Genomic DNA, 17,745 nt, shown 5'->3' with positions numbered 1-17,745 from the left:
TTGCATTCTTCTAGTCTGGAAGTTATATAACAACATGATCCTCATTTAATGGCAATAAAAAATAAAGGACCCAGAGGATTAATAATAAATCATAAATAATATGGTACTGGTAGCCCCAAAACAAACAGCCCTAAGAAAAGCAGTTTTCTAAACCCAAAAAAGCAACTAGCGGTATTCCAATAACATCATGGTGCCTTCTTACCTGAAGAAACTTCTTCACATCAGCAATGATTTCTCTGAAGACAAACTGGTCTTTCTGCACCTCAAACCACCCCAACTTAGTGATTTTAGCAATGACTTGAATCAGAGCTTGGATGACAAAGGGAGCCAGCTTGGGTTGTGAGGCCACATAATGAAGAATGTAGTTCCCTGTAAGAAAACATTCCGCGATCATTTGAACTTTCCACTTAACATGTGAATCATGTGAAGAAAAACGGGTGATGACACATTCTTTGACTTTAAAAAGTTAACCCCTTTCTTTAAGATGTATACTTATTTATATAGTCAGTTTTGCTAGAAGACATATTTGAAAAAGCAAATCTGTTCCAACTTAATTGATCTATTAGGGGCTGATTTGAGTATAATGCAAATGTCACTTTTGTTTCTGCATGATTTCTCGTAGGAAACAAATGCTAAGAGAATACAGAAAACAGCAACCAGGCCAGTGACCCCAGCCACACACCAAGTGCACACACCTCAAACATCTCAAGCTCTCAGTTCGCCTCCTGTGTCGTCAGCCTCACCCGTGTTTATCTGGTGGTGTAATTTCTCATCCTATTTCAGGTCACCTTCCTTCTATCACCTCATAATAACCACACATGCTACCATTCTGAAGTCACTTCTAAAAGCAAACTTCAGGTCTTATTCAAGATAAAATGCCATATTTATTCTACTATTTATGAATTTCTTAACCATTTAACGTCTAAAACTCTTACTCCTTTTGTTAGATTTCTATCTTTTTTTTAATGTGTCACTGACAAAGTGTTTGAATTTTATTTCCATAAATCCCATTTCTCTCATAACTCCTGTGGTTTTATATGTAACACTGAATAGCACATTCACTTTTAGGGATGCGTATGTCATGTTATAGCAAAACTAACTGTACACTATCCTGTTGAAGTGGCATTAAAAATACAAATAGTACAGTATGATAAAAGTAAGTATATAAGCAAAAGAAAGTACATATAGGACGAGTAAAGTAAAGCTTGGAAGAAAGTAAACATACCAAAATCATTCAAAGTGGGTAGCAAGTTCAACTATGAGCTTCTCAGTGGACTACGTAATTGAGGTCAGGTGACAATTATGCCACAAAGTTTATCAGAAAAACACAAGAATAACTGTTTTTAAAAGGAAAAGATTCCATTTCTACTCTGGTCCTTTGCAAAGGCCAGCATGTCATGTGGGAAATGAGTAAAGAAAAGGTAAACACCTCAATATTTAACAAAAAATAGCTTTAACGGAAACAAGTTCAAAATCCAAGAACTCTTTCAACAGTTAGTGAGATTCTTCACATGGAAAAAAATAGTTCTTATGACTTGCATCTTTCAACCACAGTTTTTATTAACATTAAACTTACATAGTTATACAAATAAAATAAAATACTTTTTTTAAAAAGCACACATTTTCCTCGTATTAAGATAAATCTGAAAGGGGTTACTCCTATAGATTATAGCAATATGGTTCTCCTAAGCTTCATTACATGTAATCTTTTATTTTAATAACAAAACTTAAGAAGATGATTCTGCTTCCCAAACATAAAAGAAAATCTAGTTTATTTACTTCAATAATTTTGATTTTTAATATTTTGAATTTTTTAACCTGGAGGGGATGCAGGGAATCCATATATGGGTAATGGTAACCACTAGGAGAATAATCCCAAAATAATAAAACCACCAAACAGAAGGCCAAATCAAGTTTCACATTTAAGTTTGTCAATAAGCACACCTTCCCAGAAGACCTGAACAAAGGTACTGGCTAATAAGTTTATTATCGAAGGCAGAGAAAAGTTTAATAGATTGTATTTCTGTTATTTTATTTGAATGTTTTACATAAAATATTCTCATGCTATCGTTTGCATGACTTAAATATTGTTCCAGTTTAGTAAGCACCAATGATAATGATCAAGAAAAACAACAGCAATCTCATCATCACCAGCCCAACACAAAGGGAAGAACCACAGCAAGAAGAAAACAAAATGTTCAGGAAGACATATGCGAGAATGAAATAAATCAGCTGGAAAACTCGCAAACAAAAGTTAATAGGAAGTTGGAAAGCTATGTACTAGAGGCTCTTTGAGTGTCAATGCCTGTATGACAGTAACAACAAAATTTGGCATTTATGAAGCATGTTAGAAATTAAAAGTGCTTTCCAGCAAATACCTATGTGGCTGAAAGTATGCTGGCACTAAAATGTCTTTGAGAGAGGTGCCATGAAATAGGTGTGCAAGTGAAAGGTGGTTCAACATTTGAAAATCTATTAATGTAATCCATCACATCAATAGGCTAAAGAAGAAAAATCACATGGTCATATCAATAGATGCGGAAAAAACACTTAAAAAATCCAACACCCCTTCATGATAAAAACTCTCAGCAAACTAGGAAAACAAGGGAACTTCTTCAACCTGATAAAGAACATCTACAAAAAACCTAGGAAGAACTAAAAAAAGAAAAATCAAGGAAAAACTAAATAAATAGGGAAATATTCCACGTTCCTAGATATTATCAAGATGTCAGTTCTTCCCAAATTGATCTACAGATTCAATGTAATCTTAATTAAAATCCCAGCAAGTCACTTTGTGGATATTGACAAACAGATTCTAAAGTTTACACAGAGAGGCAAAAGACCCAGAATAGCCCAAAGAACACTGAAGGAGAAAAACAAAGTTGGAGGTCGAACACTAACCAACTTCAAGACTTATTAGACAGCTACAGGAATCAAAACAGTGTGGTACTGGTGAAAGAACACATCAGTAGTACATAATAGAGCCCAGAAATAGACCCACATAAATAGAGTCAACTGATCTTTGACAGAGGAGCAAAGGCAATAAAACAGGGTAAAGATAGTCTTTTCAACAAATGGTGCCAGAACAAATGGACACCCACATGCAAAAAAATGAATCTAGATACAAGCCTTACACTCTTCACAAAATTACCTCAAAATGGATCTCAGATCTAAAAGTAAAATGCAAAACTCCTAGGAGATAACATAGGGAAAAAACCTAGATGACCTTGGGTTTGGCAATGACTTTTTACACACAAAGACATGATCTGATAAGCTGGACTTCATTAAAAAGATAAACTTCTGCTCTTTAAGAGACTTCAAGAGAATGAGAAGACAAGCCACAGACTGGGAGAATATCTTTGCAAAAGGCTTATCTGATAAAGAACTGTTATCTAAAATATACAAAAACCCTTAAAACTCAAAAATAAGAAAATTAACAACCTGATTTAAAAATTGGCAAAAGACCTAAACAGACACCTCATCAAAGAAAATGTATAGATGGCAGATAAGCATGTGAAAAGATGTCCAACATCATATGTCATTAGGGAACTGTAAATTAAAAGAACAATAAGATACTACCTACTACCACACACCTATTAAAATTGCCAAAATACAAAACACTGAAAACACCAAATGCTGGCAAGGATGTGGAGCAATGGAAACTCTCATTCATTGCTGGTGAGAATGCAAAATAGTACAGCCACTCTGGAAGACAGTATGGCAATTTCTCACAAATGTAAACATACTCTTACCATGTGATCCACAATCACTCTCCTTGATATTTACCCAAATGAGTTGGAAACATGTCCACACAAGAACATGCTTTATTGCAGTTTTACTGATTATTGCCAAAACTTAAAAGCAATGAAGATGTTCTTCAGTAGGTGAATGGATAAACTGTGCTATATTCAGACAATGGCATATCACTCAGTGCTAAAAAAATAAAATGAGCTGCCAAGCCATGAAAAGACATGAAGGAACCTTAAATGCATATTACTAAGTAAAATAAGCCAATCTGAAAAGGTTCCACATTGTACAATTCCAACTACATGACATTCTGGAAAAGGGAAAAATGTGGAAACAGTGAAAAGATCAGTGGTTGCTGGGGTTAGAGGGGAGCAAGGGATGAATGGGTAGAACGCAGAGGATTTTTAGGGCAGTGAAAGTGTTCTGCATAATATTATAATGTGGATATATGATATTATACATTTATCCAAACCCACAGAATACACAATACCAAGGAAACTTAACATAAACTATGGACTTTGGGTAATAATGATGTGTCAATATAGGTTTGTCAACCGTAAAAACTGTAGCACTCTGGTGCAGAAAGCTAATAATGGGGGAGGCTAGATATACATGTCAGGGCAAGAGGTCTATGGGAACCCTGTATTTTTTGCTCAGTTTGCTGTGAACCTAAAACTGCTCTAAAAAGTTAGTCTGTATAAAAGTTAGTCAAATAAACAAAATCACAGTGTCTTATGACTTAGGTTTAAAATGTTTGAATACTTATTTTTGAAACTGTAGCTGTCTCCTTTGCTTTCTTAAGCACACAAGTCCATGAGAGCATGGATAAATCCTCCTCTAGGAGTGCTTCTGACTGCGTGTGCTTAGGGAAACATCAGTCAAACATATGAGGCAAATGACACATCACTGTGTGAGCTGACCATTCAAACATTGAGCTGAAAGACCCATCACACACATTTTAATTTTTCTGATATGCAAATATGAATCATGTGAACTTTGAGACTGGAAAGCAGAAATTAGTCAATAGTCTATTTCTAATATGAAAAAAGGTAACAAAAAAAATCCCATACCTTAATTATTAGAGCTCTGTCCATATGCAAAGCAAACTTTCACACACTCACACACACAAACTTAAAATACATTACTTCTGAAAAATATATTGCTACTTTGTAGAATCAGCTTTCCAACTACACTTAGTTTCAGCACTCTTCACCCATACACACAGTATCTTCCTAATACGTAGGAATCTGCTGATTTTTACATGCACCTCAGATAATTTTGTTATAGCATGCTGAGAAATACTGGAGAAATGACTTTTTTATTCTCATAGATGAACTTGAGACAATGGCAAAGAGCCTGGACTCCAAAGACTGTGTATGGGTTTAAATCACAGCTCCACTTCCTAGCTGGCTGATCTTGGGCATGTTACAGAGCCTATCAAATCTCATTTCCTCCTACATAAAAGGAGGATAACGATAGCGTCTACCTTATACGTTTGGCGGATAAAATGAGAAAGTACAAATCTTAGTTAATAGTACACACAATAAAATGCTAGTTGTTTTTTATTATTAATCTAAACAAATGCTTTTTTGGTTACACATTGTTGTATAACACATCATTGTTCATCCCTAGGTGGATAAAGGAGATATGACTACCCATCTTTAAAAATGACAGAATCAAGTAACTTGCATGCCTATTAACAGTTTAGCATATTTAAAAGGGAAAAATTGTTTTTAAAATACAATTTGATAAAAGCATAACAAATCACTTACTGATATCTATCCTCTGTTCAATTGGCAAAGGACTGACTCGGCTAACAAGTTTTGAAAGACATGTTGCTGCAAGGAGCTGAGCATAGGATGTCTGCAAAGAATAATAAGTTTTATTTATTATCATCACAAATGAATTTAAAGTAATTAAAACACTATGATAGGAACTTTTCCTAAGCAATAATGGGAATTTTACTGGTTTTCCAAACTGGTAGATTTACTAATGGATAAAAATCACACACACACACACACACACACACACTCCCTCCTAACAGTTCAATAGTCAAGGAAAGTGTAGGCAGCCTCTTCAAACAATAGCAAGCAATCGAGAGAAAAAAGCTTATGAGCAAGTTCAAATAAACCCTCTTACCATGTCTACACAGTCCTGCACGTTCTGGCCTCTGACTATCTCTTCACACTCCTCCGCTTCCACTCTTCTCTGTCCTCTGACCACAATGGCCTTCTCTCAGTTCCTTACACTGTCTTTCCCACGGACCCCCCCACGCCCTCAGATCCATGTTCGACTGTGTTCTCTCTGGCTACCAGTTGTCTTAATAGTGTATTCAATCCTTCAAAATTCAGTTTACTATTCACTACACCCTCAGCAATTTCTTGTAAAGATACTCCTTTCTTTTTTTCTCTAGACCAGAGGTCAGCAAACTAAGACCATGGACCAAATCCTGCCTGTTTCTGAAAGGCCATGCGCTATGAAAGATGTTGACTGTTTTAAACATTGGGGTAAAAGATCAAAACAGCATTTCATGACATGTGAAAAATATATGAAATCCAAATTTCAGTGTCCATAAATACAGTTTGTGAGAATAGTCATACTCACTCATTTACATATTGTCTAGGGCTGCTTTCACGTTATGACAGCGGAGTTGAATCGTTCAGACGGACTGTATGTGGCTCAATGCCACCCACCGCTGCTCGGTACCGTGACGCAGTTACCAGCCCACAGTGCCAAGAGCGCCATGGGGGTCACCATGACACAACATGAACCTTTTCTTATTCCTAGTGCATACCATCATGTCAAAACACGAAAAGGTAAAAGTGGACTTCAAAGTCTCACTTTCATGGTACAGTGGAATATGGATTATTTTGTTACTGAATTAGATAGCACAGCAATGTGCTTTTTATACAATGACATTATAGCTGCCCTAAAAGAATACAACATAATATTGCTGACAATATCAGACTAAGCACTCATGTCAATATTCCTAATTCACAGGAAATTAACAGTCACAAAAAGTAGAAAATTTAAAACAGAGTTATCTTATCACAGAAGAATTTCTTCACAAAAATAGAAAATAAAATAAGCTGCAATTAAAGTTAATTTTCGAAGTGGCTTGTTTTGTTAAGCCAAGCAAGGAAAGCCACTTACCAATGGAGAGTTCATTAAATCACCACTGTTTTATTGTCATAGCCGAAGTTATATGTGCAGGGAAAATAAACTTCAGATGACTGGCTTTTCTGTGGGAACACTGCTCAAATAACTGAAGACATCTGAGCAACATCAAAAGTGGATTTTAAACAAGGCAACTGATGTGAGTTTCTCCATAGTTCTTGATAAGTTGACAGATGTTACTAATACTGTTCACACTGTTACTGACACTTACTATCTGCTTATTCCAGAAATCAGTGCTAAGTTTGAAGTGACTAAAGAATTAACTACTATGAAGAGTCTGTGTGAAATTATAGGCCAGAATATTTTTAAAGAAGTTGAGAAAACATTAATTTTGTACAACCTCAAGTAGTATCTACTAAGGTATGTCACAAGTGGTGGTAAATATATGTGGAGCAGAAAAGGGCTGCCATAAATATTTGAATCAATCAATATGGATGAATCAGTGGTGTTAAGCGTGGACTTCAACTCACTTTCACGAGCTTATCTCCAGATCTGTAAATGTCTGTCAGAAATAGAAGCGGAAAATGCTGATTTGCCCTACCACATAGTTAATTCAACAGCTTAGCAGTGGTATAGTTTCACTGCAATTTTTTTTTAGCTCAGGGCTGAGACTGAAATTTTTATGAATGAGAAGAACCATTCTAAACCACTATTGTTGAATACTAAATGGCTTTGGGAATTTGCTTTTGCTGCAAACTTGATAATGTCTCTTAATGAATTCAACCTAAAGATATAAAATTGCCTAAAAGGCAAACAGTGCTCAGTACTTACAAAAGTTATAATGCAGTAAAGTCATTTCAATAACAACTGACACTGTTTGAATCACAAGTAGTATCAAGATGCTTTATACACTTCCATATTGCCAAAAGTTAAAACAAGTAGCAAGATCTCTATTCCTGAGTATATTTTCTGAGCTCAAACTACAGTTCCAGCATCATTTTTCAGACTTTGATGCAGTGCAAAAGAAATTCCTATATTTTAAAATCCATTTAATTGAGCAATTGAGGAGCTTCCACCTTTCAATCGGAAGTGATTAATCTGCAATGTATTGACATTCTAAAAGGCAAATATCAAGAGAAGTTTTAATAGAATTCTATAAATGCCTTCTAAGTGATGAATATGCTTAATTAAAATCATATGCTCATGGACTGATATATTTGGCAGTACCCATCTGTGTGAAAAGACGTTTTCCCAAGATGAAATATGTAAAATCTCATTACAGATCAGTATTATCATATGAATATTTGCAATCAATATTGAACCCAATTAAGCAAAATGTTATTCCCCCTAAATAATTCCATTGTTTTCATTAGTAGACCTGTGTTAAAAAACAAAAACAAAAACAACTGTACTCAATTTTTATATTTCAAATTTCATCAATAAAACTGTGGAAATTTGTTTTTCTCTCTTCTTATAGACGTACTTACAAAATATCCTTGACTTTGCCTCTGGGCGCACAAAGTCTAAAATATTTACAATCTAGCACTTTATAGAAAAAGTTTGCCAACCTCTGCTCTAGACCATACAGTCTCTTATTGGATTGCTTACTATATCATTTCAGAGTTCTTTATTTGTGCATCTATGTCTACCCAACTAAAGTATGATTACTTTAATGCACCAACGTAAGAAAGTAGGTAGCACAGCATCTGGTTTTACATTTAAGCATGTGCTAAATAACTGCTGGAAGAATGGCTATGAAATTCTAGAAGGGAGGCAGGCACAAGGGAGTCAGCATTCCTCTGAATCATTCCTTCATGTTTCACACTTGCTTACAACCTGCTTCTCCGACCTTAGATTTTTTTTTTTTAAGCTGTCAGTCAACTTTCTAAAAATATAAATTTTGCCCACTGATATGATACACAAAGAGGGGCCAAGAAGAATCAAGCAACACTTTCACTTCATGCCTATTTCCACCTCCTGGGCTCTTCTCTACGTTTGTTTTCCAATTCTTTCTCTGATTAATCTCTTTGACAGGGAAGAAAACGACAGTAAAAAGACATGTGGTAATAGCTGTCAGTCATCGTTGCTAACCTGCATGAGTTCATTAAGAATGAGATTTATCTACTGATCGTTCCTGGGGAATCGCTGTGAGCAAATACTTACTGTTCCTTGTTCTAACAGAAGTTGACACTTGCTGAGACATTCTGGGCTGTCAATAAGTTCCAGGAGGGCTTTCTCAGCCTCGATTCTTTGTGTAAGATCAGTCCCTATGTAGAGATGAGTACATAATACTTCCAGTTCAGCCAAACTCTTGAGAAGAAAAAACAATTACCATTTTTACTTGAATGGAAAAAAATAAGGTAAATATATTAATCACAGGAAACAAGGGATACCAATATCATGCCTGGATTCATCAATTCAATAAATGCTTATTGAGCTATCACTACTTACGAGGGGTCACAGTGGTGAACAAAACAGGCCTATCTCCTACCTCCAAGTTATTTCATCATAAATTGATCGTTCTGTGATGGAAAAGTAAGAGTATAGAAAGAGGAGGACATGCCTCATCCAAGGAGTCAGAAAAGGCTTCCCTGAAGGAATAACATTTATGCTGACCTGAAAGGTGAGCCAGATGAAGAAAGACTAGACGGCAGTCCAGGCCAAGAAATAGCATTTACCAGGGCCCAGAGCAGAGCTTAATCATTTCAAGGCATTAAAAGGTCAGTGTGATTGGACAGCAAGGAGGAGACACAAACGAAGCTACAGAGATGGAGGGTGAGTGGTTATCAGGCATAAGCTGCAGACAATATGCCAATTTACATTCTTTCTCAAATTGTAAGAACTGCAATGGTTCCATCTATAAAAAAGAAAAGATAATTATAAATATATGCTGATTTGGGACTTCTGAACTAATGACTCAGAGTGCTGCCGGCAAATGAACTCTGTCATGATTTTTAGGAACTATGACTTGCCCCATGCTAGTGCTAGCAGTGTAATAACTAGTTATCATGTTGCTGGCTCCTATTTTATGGGCACAAAGAAGAATTCATTCTGTTTATAAATATAATCTCAACTGAAGATACAGGCCACATGGATACAATCTGAAAACAAAAAATTAAAAATGAGTTCAGCACTCGTCCGGCCAAAAAGATTTTTTTTGTTAAAGGCATCTTACTAAAACAAACTACTTCGCTTTGAACTCGAATTAGAGAACTACTTTTTAGAGGGAAAAAAAAAAGGCACAGAGATCAATGTCAGGTGGGCATATGAAGATAATGGGGTATTCCTAAAGGAATGTTATTTTTCATCCTTTCTGGCCTGAATTTTTATGTGGCAGCCTTACAACTACACTAGTCCAGACATTCTCTCAAAGGTATATATACCTTTGCTTAATGGGAATACACAAGAAACAATGAAATGAGACCTCCTCTAGCACCTTTTATTCTTCTCACTTCTCTCTCCTTAGCTCCTTTATGGCATTTTCCACGTCCCTATCCAGAATTAAACATCCTCCCTACCACACCTCCCAGAACTGGCCCAACAAGTCCTCCGAGTACTACTATATACTATTCATAATATTAAAATACATAGAAAATCTCATGAAAACATATGAATTCCCGTATTTTCTCCAAGGGTAAGAAATATAAAAATGAGAAGAGCTACCTTTTCTCCTCTCATAAATCACGACAGAGCTCAGAAGTCTTCTTTCATCTAATAAATTTGAAGGGCTAAATTTTAGAACTGAAAATGCCCAGAATAAGTTAATGATAAACTGATCCTGCTGCATTCAGCTAGATCTAAGAGTCTGTAAAGAAGCAGACTTTGAGGACAAAAAGAACTAGGCCAGAAATAGTAATAAGACATAACTGTTTAAAAATAAAAGGCAGCAAAAAAGTGAGATTAATAATAGTGTCTACCTCATAGGTTTGTTTGGAAGATTAAATGAGTCAGGGCCACATAACTTCTGGCACACAGTGTACACTATAAAAGCTGGTTGTTTATTATTAATACTACCTAATAATAATATCATAATGAATGGAATTATATCCCACTAAAAAATATGTTCAAGTCCTCACACCCCAGTACCTCTCTTTATGGACAGATTCTTTGGAGAGTCAAATGCTAATCAGAAGATTACTTGGTCAGTCAGTAATCACCACATTGTGAGTTTAACTGTTTTCAATGTTTAGATAATGCTTTTCCACCAGGGTAAGGATCGTAAGGAACCAATGTGGTGATTACTGACTGACCAAGTAATCTTCTGATTAGCATTTGACTCTCCAAAGAATCTGTCCATAAAGAGAGACTTGATTTTTTTTCACAGTGAAGTGATAAATGTGCATCTTAGTTTTATACACGATCCTTATTTGGAACTTGGGTCTTTGCAAATCCTTAAATGAAAGATCTCAGGATAAGATCATCCTGGATTCAGGATGGACCCTAAATCCAATGAGGCATAAGAGAAAGGAGACGGACGTTTGAGATGCAGACATATACAAAGGAGGACGCAGAGACTGGCATGATGTATTAATATCTACAAGCCAGGGAACACAAGGATTGCAGCCGCCATCCGAAACTAGGAGAAAGGCACGGAAAACTTTCTCCCTCAAGGCCTCCAGACGGAACCAACCCTGTTGGCACATTAGTATCAGATTTCTGGCCTCCATAAGTGTTAAGAGAACAAATTCTGTTGTTTTAACCCACTCAATTGGTGGATTTGCTACAAAAGCCTTAGGAAACTAATACAAATAATAATATTAATTAATCGATGGTACCTAAGTAAATCTATTTGGAAAAATTCTGGAAAATTTCTGAAAATTATTTTGTCTGCTTTTCCTTGACACAGAACAAGTCTGGAGTACATTTGAATAGTATCTGTTTAAATCTAAAATGTTACCAATTACCCTTTTTCCCCCTAAGGTATTTCAAATTATTAACAACTGAAAGGCAGTACAAGATAAATAGGGAAAGGTTTTTGAACTTTCTCTTCCAAAAGATTGAAACAAAGGGGTAAAAATCAAGTCATTCTTTCATTGTAATTATTACAATTAAACACATGCCTGGCATATTAAATCTTTTTAGAGAAAAGGATACATACACAAGGATCCTTACCCTGGTGGAAAAGCATTATCTAAACATTGAAAACAGTTAAACTCACAATGTGGTGATTACTGACTGACCAAGTAATCTTCTGATTAGCATTTGACTCTCCAAAGAATCTGTCCATAAAGAGAGACTTGATTTTTTTTCACAGTGAAGTGATAAATGTGCATCTTAGTTTTATACACTGATGGAAGAGAACGTGGTTAACGTGAGAATGCCTCAGAGAAATGGCTTCCTTCTTGATTTGTTGACAAATCAGGCTTGAGTTATTAAAGCTTCTGTGTGGCTTATTAACAACCTCAGAAACCCATAAAAATAATAGGTAGAACAAGTAGAATTGGACATCACCTAATTCTCATAGGGTAACTATCAAATAAACACGACTTCCTCAACCTCGGAGCCAATGACATAATCCTGCTTACGGTTTAAAGAAAGATCTTCCAAGTTATTGTGGCCTTATTTCTGGCCTTTCCAATTGACATACAATTAACCAGTAAATGATGTGACTTCTTTCCATACAGCAATTCCTACACATATACCTGTATCTATCAACAGGTAAATGCTGAGTAGAAGAGGCCAGGCAAAAAGACTTACGTTGTATGGGTCTACAGTAACAGAGAGCAGCTCAGTGGTTTCTGGCTGGGGAGGGAGGAGAGCTGGAGAACAGGATGGGGAAGCAGCAAGGAGGGAATACAAAGGAGCGTAAGGGAACTTTGGGGGATGGATATGTTCATTATCTTGATTTCAGTGATGGTTTCACAGGAATATACTTATGTCACAACTTACCCAACTGCACAGTTTAAAGATGTACAGTTTATTATTTGTCAATTATACTTCAATAAAGCAAAAAAAAAAATGAAGGTTTTTGTTCTAGGGGGAAAATGTCCCCTATTCATAAAAAACAAATCAATGAACCACAATAATCCCACCTCAATTCAACTTAAAAATTCTTTTCAATTACTTCTCTATATCTTTCCTGCCTTTTGGAATGAAGCTTCTTAATTATCATTAGTAGAAAAATGCCTTTATCTTGAAGTTGTTCATTTCCCACAAACTTTTGCTTCTTCCTCCCTTCACCACCTGTTCCTGAGCATACCTGCAGGCTAATTCCTGGGCCTTTGGGAACGCTTCCTTCTACGATGAATGGGATAGTATTTGAGTACTTTAGAGTTTACAAAAGTATTTCCATCTTCTATTTTTAAACCAATTTTGAAAAGTAGACTCCTGCAAAGTACGTATTTTTAGCATAGCCTTCCCTTTTATCTGAACCCTATTTTACAGACAAACTGGGGCTGAGAGATCAAACATACTCGTAACAAATAAGTTGCTCAAGATCAGACAGAGTAAATGGTCAATTCTGAGCGAAACACAAGTCTATAGGCCCCACGTCCATGGTGTCCCCTCGCCACCCTGCCTTCCTACCACCCCTTCCTTCAGTTATCACCTACCAGATGAGGTCCTAGTGCGGACTTTCCTCTTGGAAATCCAGGAAGAGGTTGAAAACAACCCCCAACTGTCAGAAAATGAGTCAAACTTATTTCCCACAGATTGTCACTTCAAATGTCCCTTTGTTTTCTTTTGGTGGTTTCAGAGGTCTAGTTCAGTAACTAGATTTACAATCTTGATGTTCTCTTTGGCTCTCCTCCTTAGTCCCTCCTGTATAATTAAAGAGTTTGACCCTGCACAAAGAAAAGTCTGGCCTTTGCCCTCAGATTTTGGGAGATAATCTATGTCATACCTGATAGGAGTGTTTTTATTCAGGTTGGGGGTAAAGGGGTACCTCCATTGTCAGGGGCTGGCCACATCTGAAAGACCAACCACATGTTTTAGGGTGGAGAGTTTGGATCATATAGTATCAGTTGACCTAAAGAGGTCAATCACATGGGCAATCAATCAATAACAACTCCAGAACTCAGAGCTAGGAGCTTCCCTGATTTGCAATACTCAGTACATATTGTCACACATATATACTGGGAGAGTAACGTGTCCTGAAAACAATAAAAGCTTTGTTTTGGAACCCTCCGACTCTGCCCTATGCCTCTCTTAATCAATTTTAAGCTGTGTACTTTCCTGATGATAAACTGCAACCATGAGCATGACAGCATTCAGTGAGTTCTGCGAGTCCTGACAAACTATCAAACCTGAGGGTGGTTTTGGGAATCTTCAAACATGCAACCGATGTCAGAAAGTGAGGGCAGTTTTGCAAACTGTGCCCTCAGGCCTCGAGTGTGGCTAATTCCAGGTACGTACCTAATATGTCATAAAGTCCTATCAATTCTTTTTTAAGTAAAAACTCAGACTCAACGCCTGTACATGACATTCACAGACTGTACAGCAATAGAACAATCTTTTCTAACTGTGGTCTCTAGTGCCCTGGGTTCTTCCTTGGCTTCTTTGGGAATAAGAGTAGAGGCTTTGGACTCTGCCACTTACTTATTAAGTAACCTCAAGCAAACTATTTAACCTTTTCTAAAACTCACTGCTGAAATTGAAAAATATCATTTTGAAATATCCACTTTCCAAAATAATTAAGACTAAGATAGAAAATATGAGTGAAAGCTTAAACCAGTGCCCAGTACACAGCAGATCCACAATAAACTGTAAATAATCTCTTGTTACTGATAATTATAAAACACCATACTGGTCTTCTATCTATAGTTTCTCCCATTCAAGTCCATACCGCCAGGATGATCATGCCTAAACCCCTTTGTCATTATGTCACCATCACGTTCAAATATAACAGTTCACAATCACATCTTGATCAGGTAGCCTGGCTGGGTTCGGGTAGTAAGAAGCATGGCTATAGTCCACGGTTTTGGAACAATCCTGTGAGCAAAACAGATCAACCAACTAGGTCCCCTAAATTTTTCCTAATGTTATCTAGCTTCTCATCAAGGTTCCTCTGTTCTATCTTAAGTGCCTACATCTAACTTGTTCCCAACTCTAACTTTCCTCACTCTGTCCCTTACCTGCAATCTGGACCGTCTCCTCTCAGATAACCCAGATCCATTACTTGCTTTGGGACACAGTACCCTAACTCACGGCTTCCTAATCAAATGCATGTGCCTTAAATGGGTTATAGGTATGCCTGAGATATTGATCCCCCTGCCCTCAGGGCAGCCAGGCTTTAGACTGTGGGCAGTTTATGTGTATGAGCTACGCAATTACCATTTTTCCTGCATGCCATGATGTGAAGAGGATTGTGGAGAAGTGCCCTAGCCTCACCTTACACAGACCCACTTCCTTACTCATCACCGTAATGGCATAATTTTTGACTAGCTACTCTGTTGAACAGGTGACAGGATGGTATGGGTATGAAAGAATATGAAATTATGAGTTATTAGACCCACTCTCACCCTACAGACTTGGGCAAGTCACAATTGTGCTAAGACTCAGTGTCCTCGGGAATAAAATGTATACAAATATAAACACTTCTCAAGTTAGTTGTGGGGCTAAAAATCTACAATGAGCATATGAAAATTCAAAACATTGGGTACCAGTTATTAACAAATGCTCTTTAACTGGGTAACAATACGAGCCTATAGGCTGAAAAGAATTCAAACTGTGAAGTTTTGGAGCTTTTCTCTGGTCCCCAAAACTACCTGATCTTTTATTTGTCCAATCCACTTTTAAGCTGTCCACAGTTACTGTGAAATCCATTACTAGGAAACCAACATGGGTAGTTTTGGCATTTGCACCTAATTTTTCCAACACTCTACCTAAGTAGGAAGAAGTCTTCCAGGACTAGGTGATTTATTATGCATCATCTTTACAAATCTGAAAATATTCCAAATTTCCACCATACTTTTTAATTTACCCTCAAGATTTCCATCGGAACTATGGACATCTGATTACCTATTTACAATCCCTAAGTCCTCCCTGCGAGATTCTTCCTGTGAACATTTCCCAGAGGGCGTATTTACTAAAGTGATAATAAATAACATTATTTTGACCTGGAGACCCTTCAAATGGCAAGGAGTTAGAAGATAATGTGTGGGGCTCGCCACCTCCTAACCTATAACATCCTGAAGCTGTCAATTACCTGACTGGAGAGTGGCTGCTTGGAAAGAAAAACCCTTTGAAATAATCAATAAGGAATGAGTCTGACCACGGGGTGCCCAAAGAAATGCACAAAGGGAATATGTGTCACTTAGATACTCTGTCACCAAATCATGAGATTTCCTACCTTTCCCGGGTCATCGCCTGGCATCCCCTGTATCCCCTCTCCCTTCCCTCTTATATGAGCCCTGTGCTCCAGCCAGACAGGACTTCCTGCAGTGTGCCGTGTGCTTCCCCAATTCTTTGCCTTGGCTCACACTGTCCTTTTGCCTTTACGCCCTTCCCTTCCTCTTCACCCAGCCAACTCCTACAATTCTTTCAAGACCCACTAGAGTCCAAGTTCCCTGAGAGTAAAGTTCTGCTAGAGTTGTATCTTCAATGCCTAGCAAAGTAGGAATTCAAAAAAATAAGTGGACGAATGGGAGCTCAAAGCATGTCGTCTGAGCAGCATAGCAGCTCTGCCTCACTCCTTACACACACACACTCACGGTGGGCTGCCCCTTTTCAATGTTCCCATGATATCCTGTGATTAACTCGACCATTTTTCACATGTACTCTATCTTGAATTCAGTGAGGGTAGGGATGGTTAAATGATGTAATCCTTTAGCCCAGAACTTTGCACAGTGCTTGAGACACGGTGGGGGGGGGGGGGGGCGGCTCCATAAATGTTTGTTGAATGAATAACTGAATGCACAAGCCCGTGCCGCCCGGGAAGACAGGCGCCTTCCTCCGGGAGCATCCTCAGCATCTCCCCGCTCCGCGCGCGCGCCCTGCCCCGCTCTCCTCCTCCAATGAGGCTGCAGCGGCGCCCTCCCTCGCAACTCCCCACAGACACGGCCCCCGCCCGCTCGGGCCAATTCCAGTCCAACTGCTACCGCCGCTGCTCCGGCGGACCCAGGGCCCCTCTCGAGCTCAGTCCCAACTGTGTGTGGGCTGACCACGGAGCCGCGCCTGGCGACGCGGCGGGAAGGCTGGTGTGGCGGGGTCGAGCTCCCACCTGCCTGGGAGCCACCAAAACCGCCCTTCGCGCCGGTCCTCAGCATTCGCACCTCCCACGAGGGGCGAGCTTCGAGCCTGGCCTCTGCCCCTCCACCCGCCGCCCCAGGCTCGGGTCCCCCTCCCTCGGGCCCGGGCCCGGGGTGTGCAGCCCAGGCCAGTGCCCGAGTCCCAGGGGCGCTCGTCAGCGGCCCCGCGGCCTCCACCGCCGTCTTCGGCCCTCAGTCTCCAGATCCCGGCGTCCCACCGGGTTCCCGGGACGGCGGAGCGAGGACCCGCGGCGCAGAGCGCACTGACCTGGAAGTGCAGCGCCATCTTCCCGGGAGGCGGCGCCGGCCGGCGGTCCCGAGAGCCGGAGGGGAGGGAGGGGAAGCGGGCGCCGCGGAAGCCCCAGCCGCCCGCGGGGTCCCTGCGCCGCTCGCTCGCTCGCTCTTCGCCCGGACCCCGCGGCCTCCGCGTTCGAAGCACTGGACGGGGCGGGGCCTGGCGTGCGGGGCGGGGCGATGGAGACGGCGCGCGCTGGGCGGGTCCGAGAGGGGCGGGGCCTGGGGGTCAGGAATCCCAACTGTCCTCTGCACACGTTTCAACCGCTGTTACCTCAGGTGAATCATGACCTCAGACCTCAGTCCTTTGACACAACCACCACAACCAAACTGTCAGCCATGATCCGGGACTCTTACATCTCCCACAGACGCTTGACCCCTAACCCCTGCAGCACAATTG

General features: G+C 39.2%; 1 protein-coding gene across 3 annotated transcripts in view; it reads right to left on the bottom strand.

The window, feature by feature from the left end:
- RANBP17 (RAN binding protein 17) overlaps nucleotides 1-17,488 on the bottom strand; it is a 254,298-nt gene extending 236,810 nt beyond the window's left edge. For 2 of the 3 annotated variants that reach the window (XM_033096303.1, XM_033096305.1), the window contains exons 1-4: nucleotides 17,320-17,488; nucleotides 9,028-9,174; nucleotides 5,520-5,610; nucleotides 203-369 (exon numbers count right to left, since the gene is read on the bottom strand). In XM_033096303.1, the coding sequence (XP_032952194.1) occupies nucleotides 203-369; nucleotides 5,520-5,610; nucleotides 9,028-9,174; nucleotides 17,320-17,337 (423 nt within the window). In that variant the 5' untranslated portion in view covers nucleotides 17,338-17,488. The remainder of the gene's footprint in view (nucleotides 1-202; nucleotides 370-5,519; nucleotides 5,611-9,027; nucleotides 9,175-17,319) is intronic. The other variant, XM_033096306.1, reaches the window with a different exon arrangement.
- Between the last annotated feature and the right edge of the window lie 257 nt (nucleotides 17,489-17,745).

This window comes from Rhinolophus ferrumequinum, chromosome 24, assembly GCF_004115265.2.
Source record: "Rhinolophus ferrumequinum isolate MPI-CBG mRhiFer1 chromosome 24, mRhiFer1_v1.p, whole genome shotgun sequence".
Classification (NCBI taxonomy): domain Eukaryota; kingdom Metazoa; phylum Chordata; class Mammalia; order Chiroptera; family Rhinolophidae; genus Rhinolophus; species Rhinolophus ferrumequinum.
The sequence above is the reverse complement of the archived record's forward strand: the minus strand, read 5'-3'. Positions and strand labels throughout refer to the sequence as shown.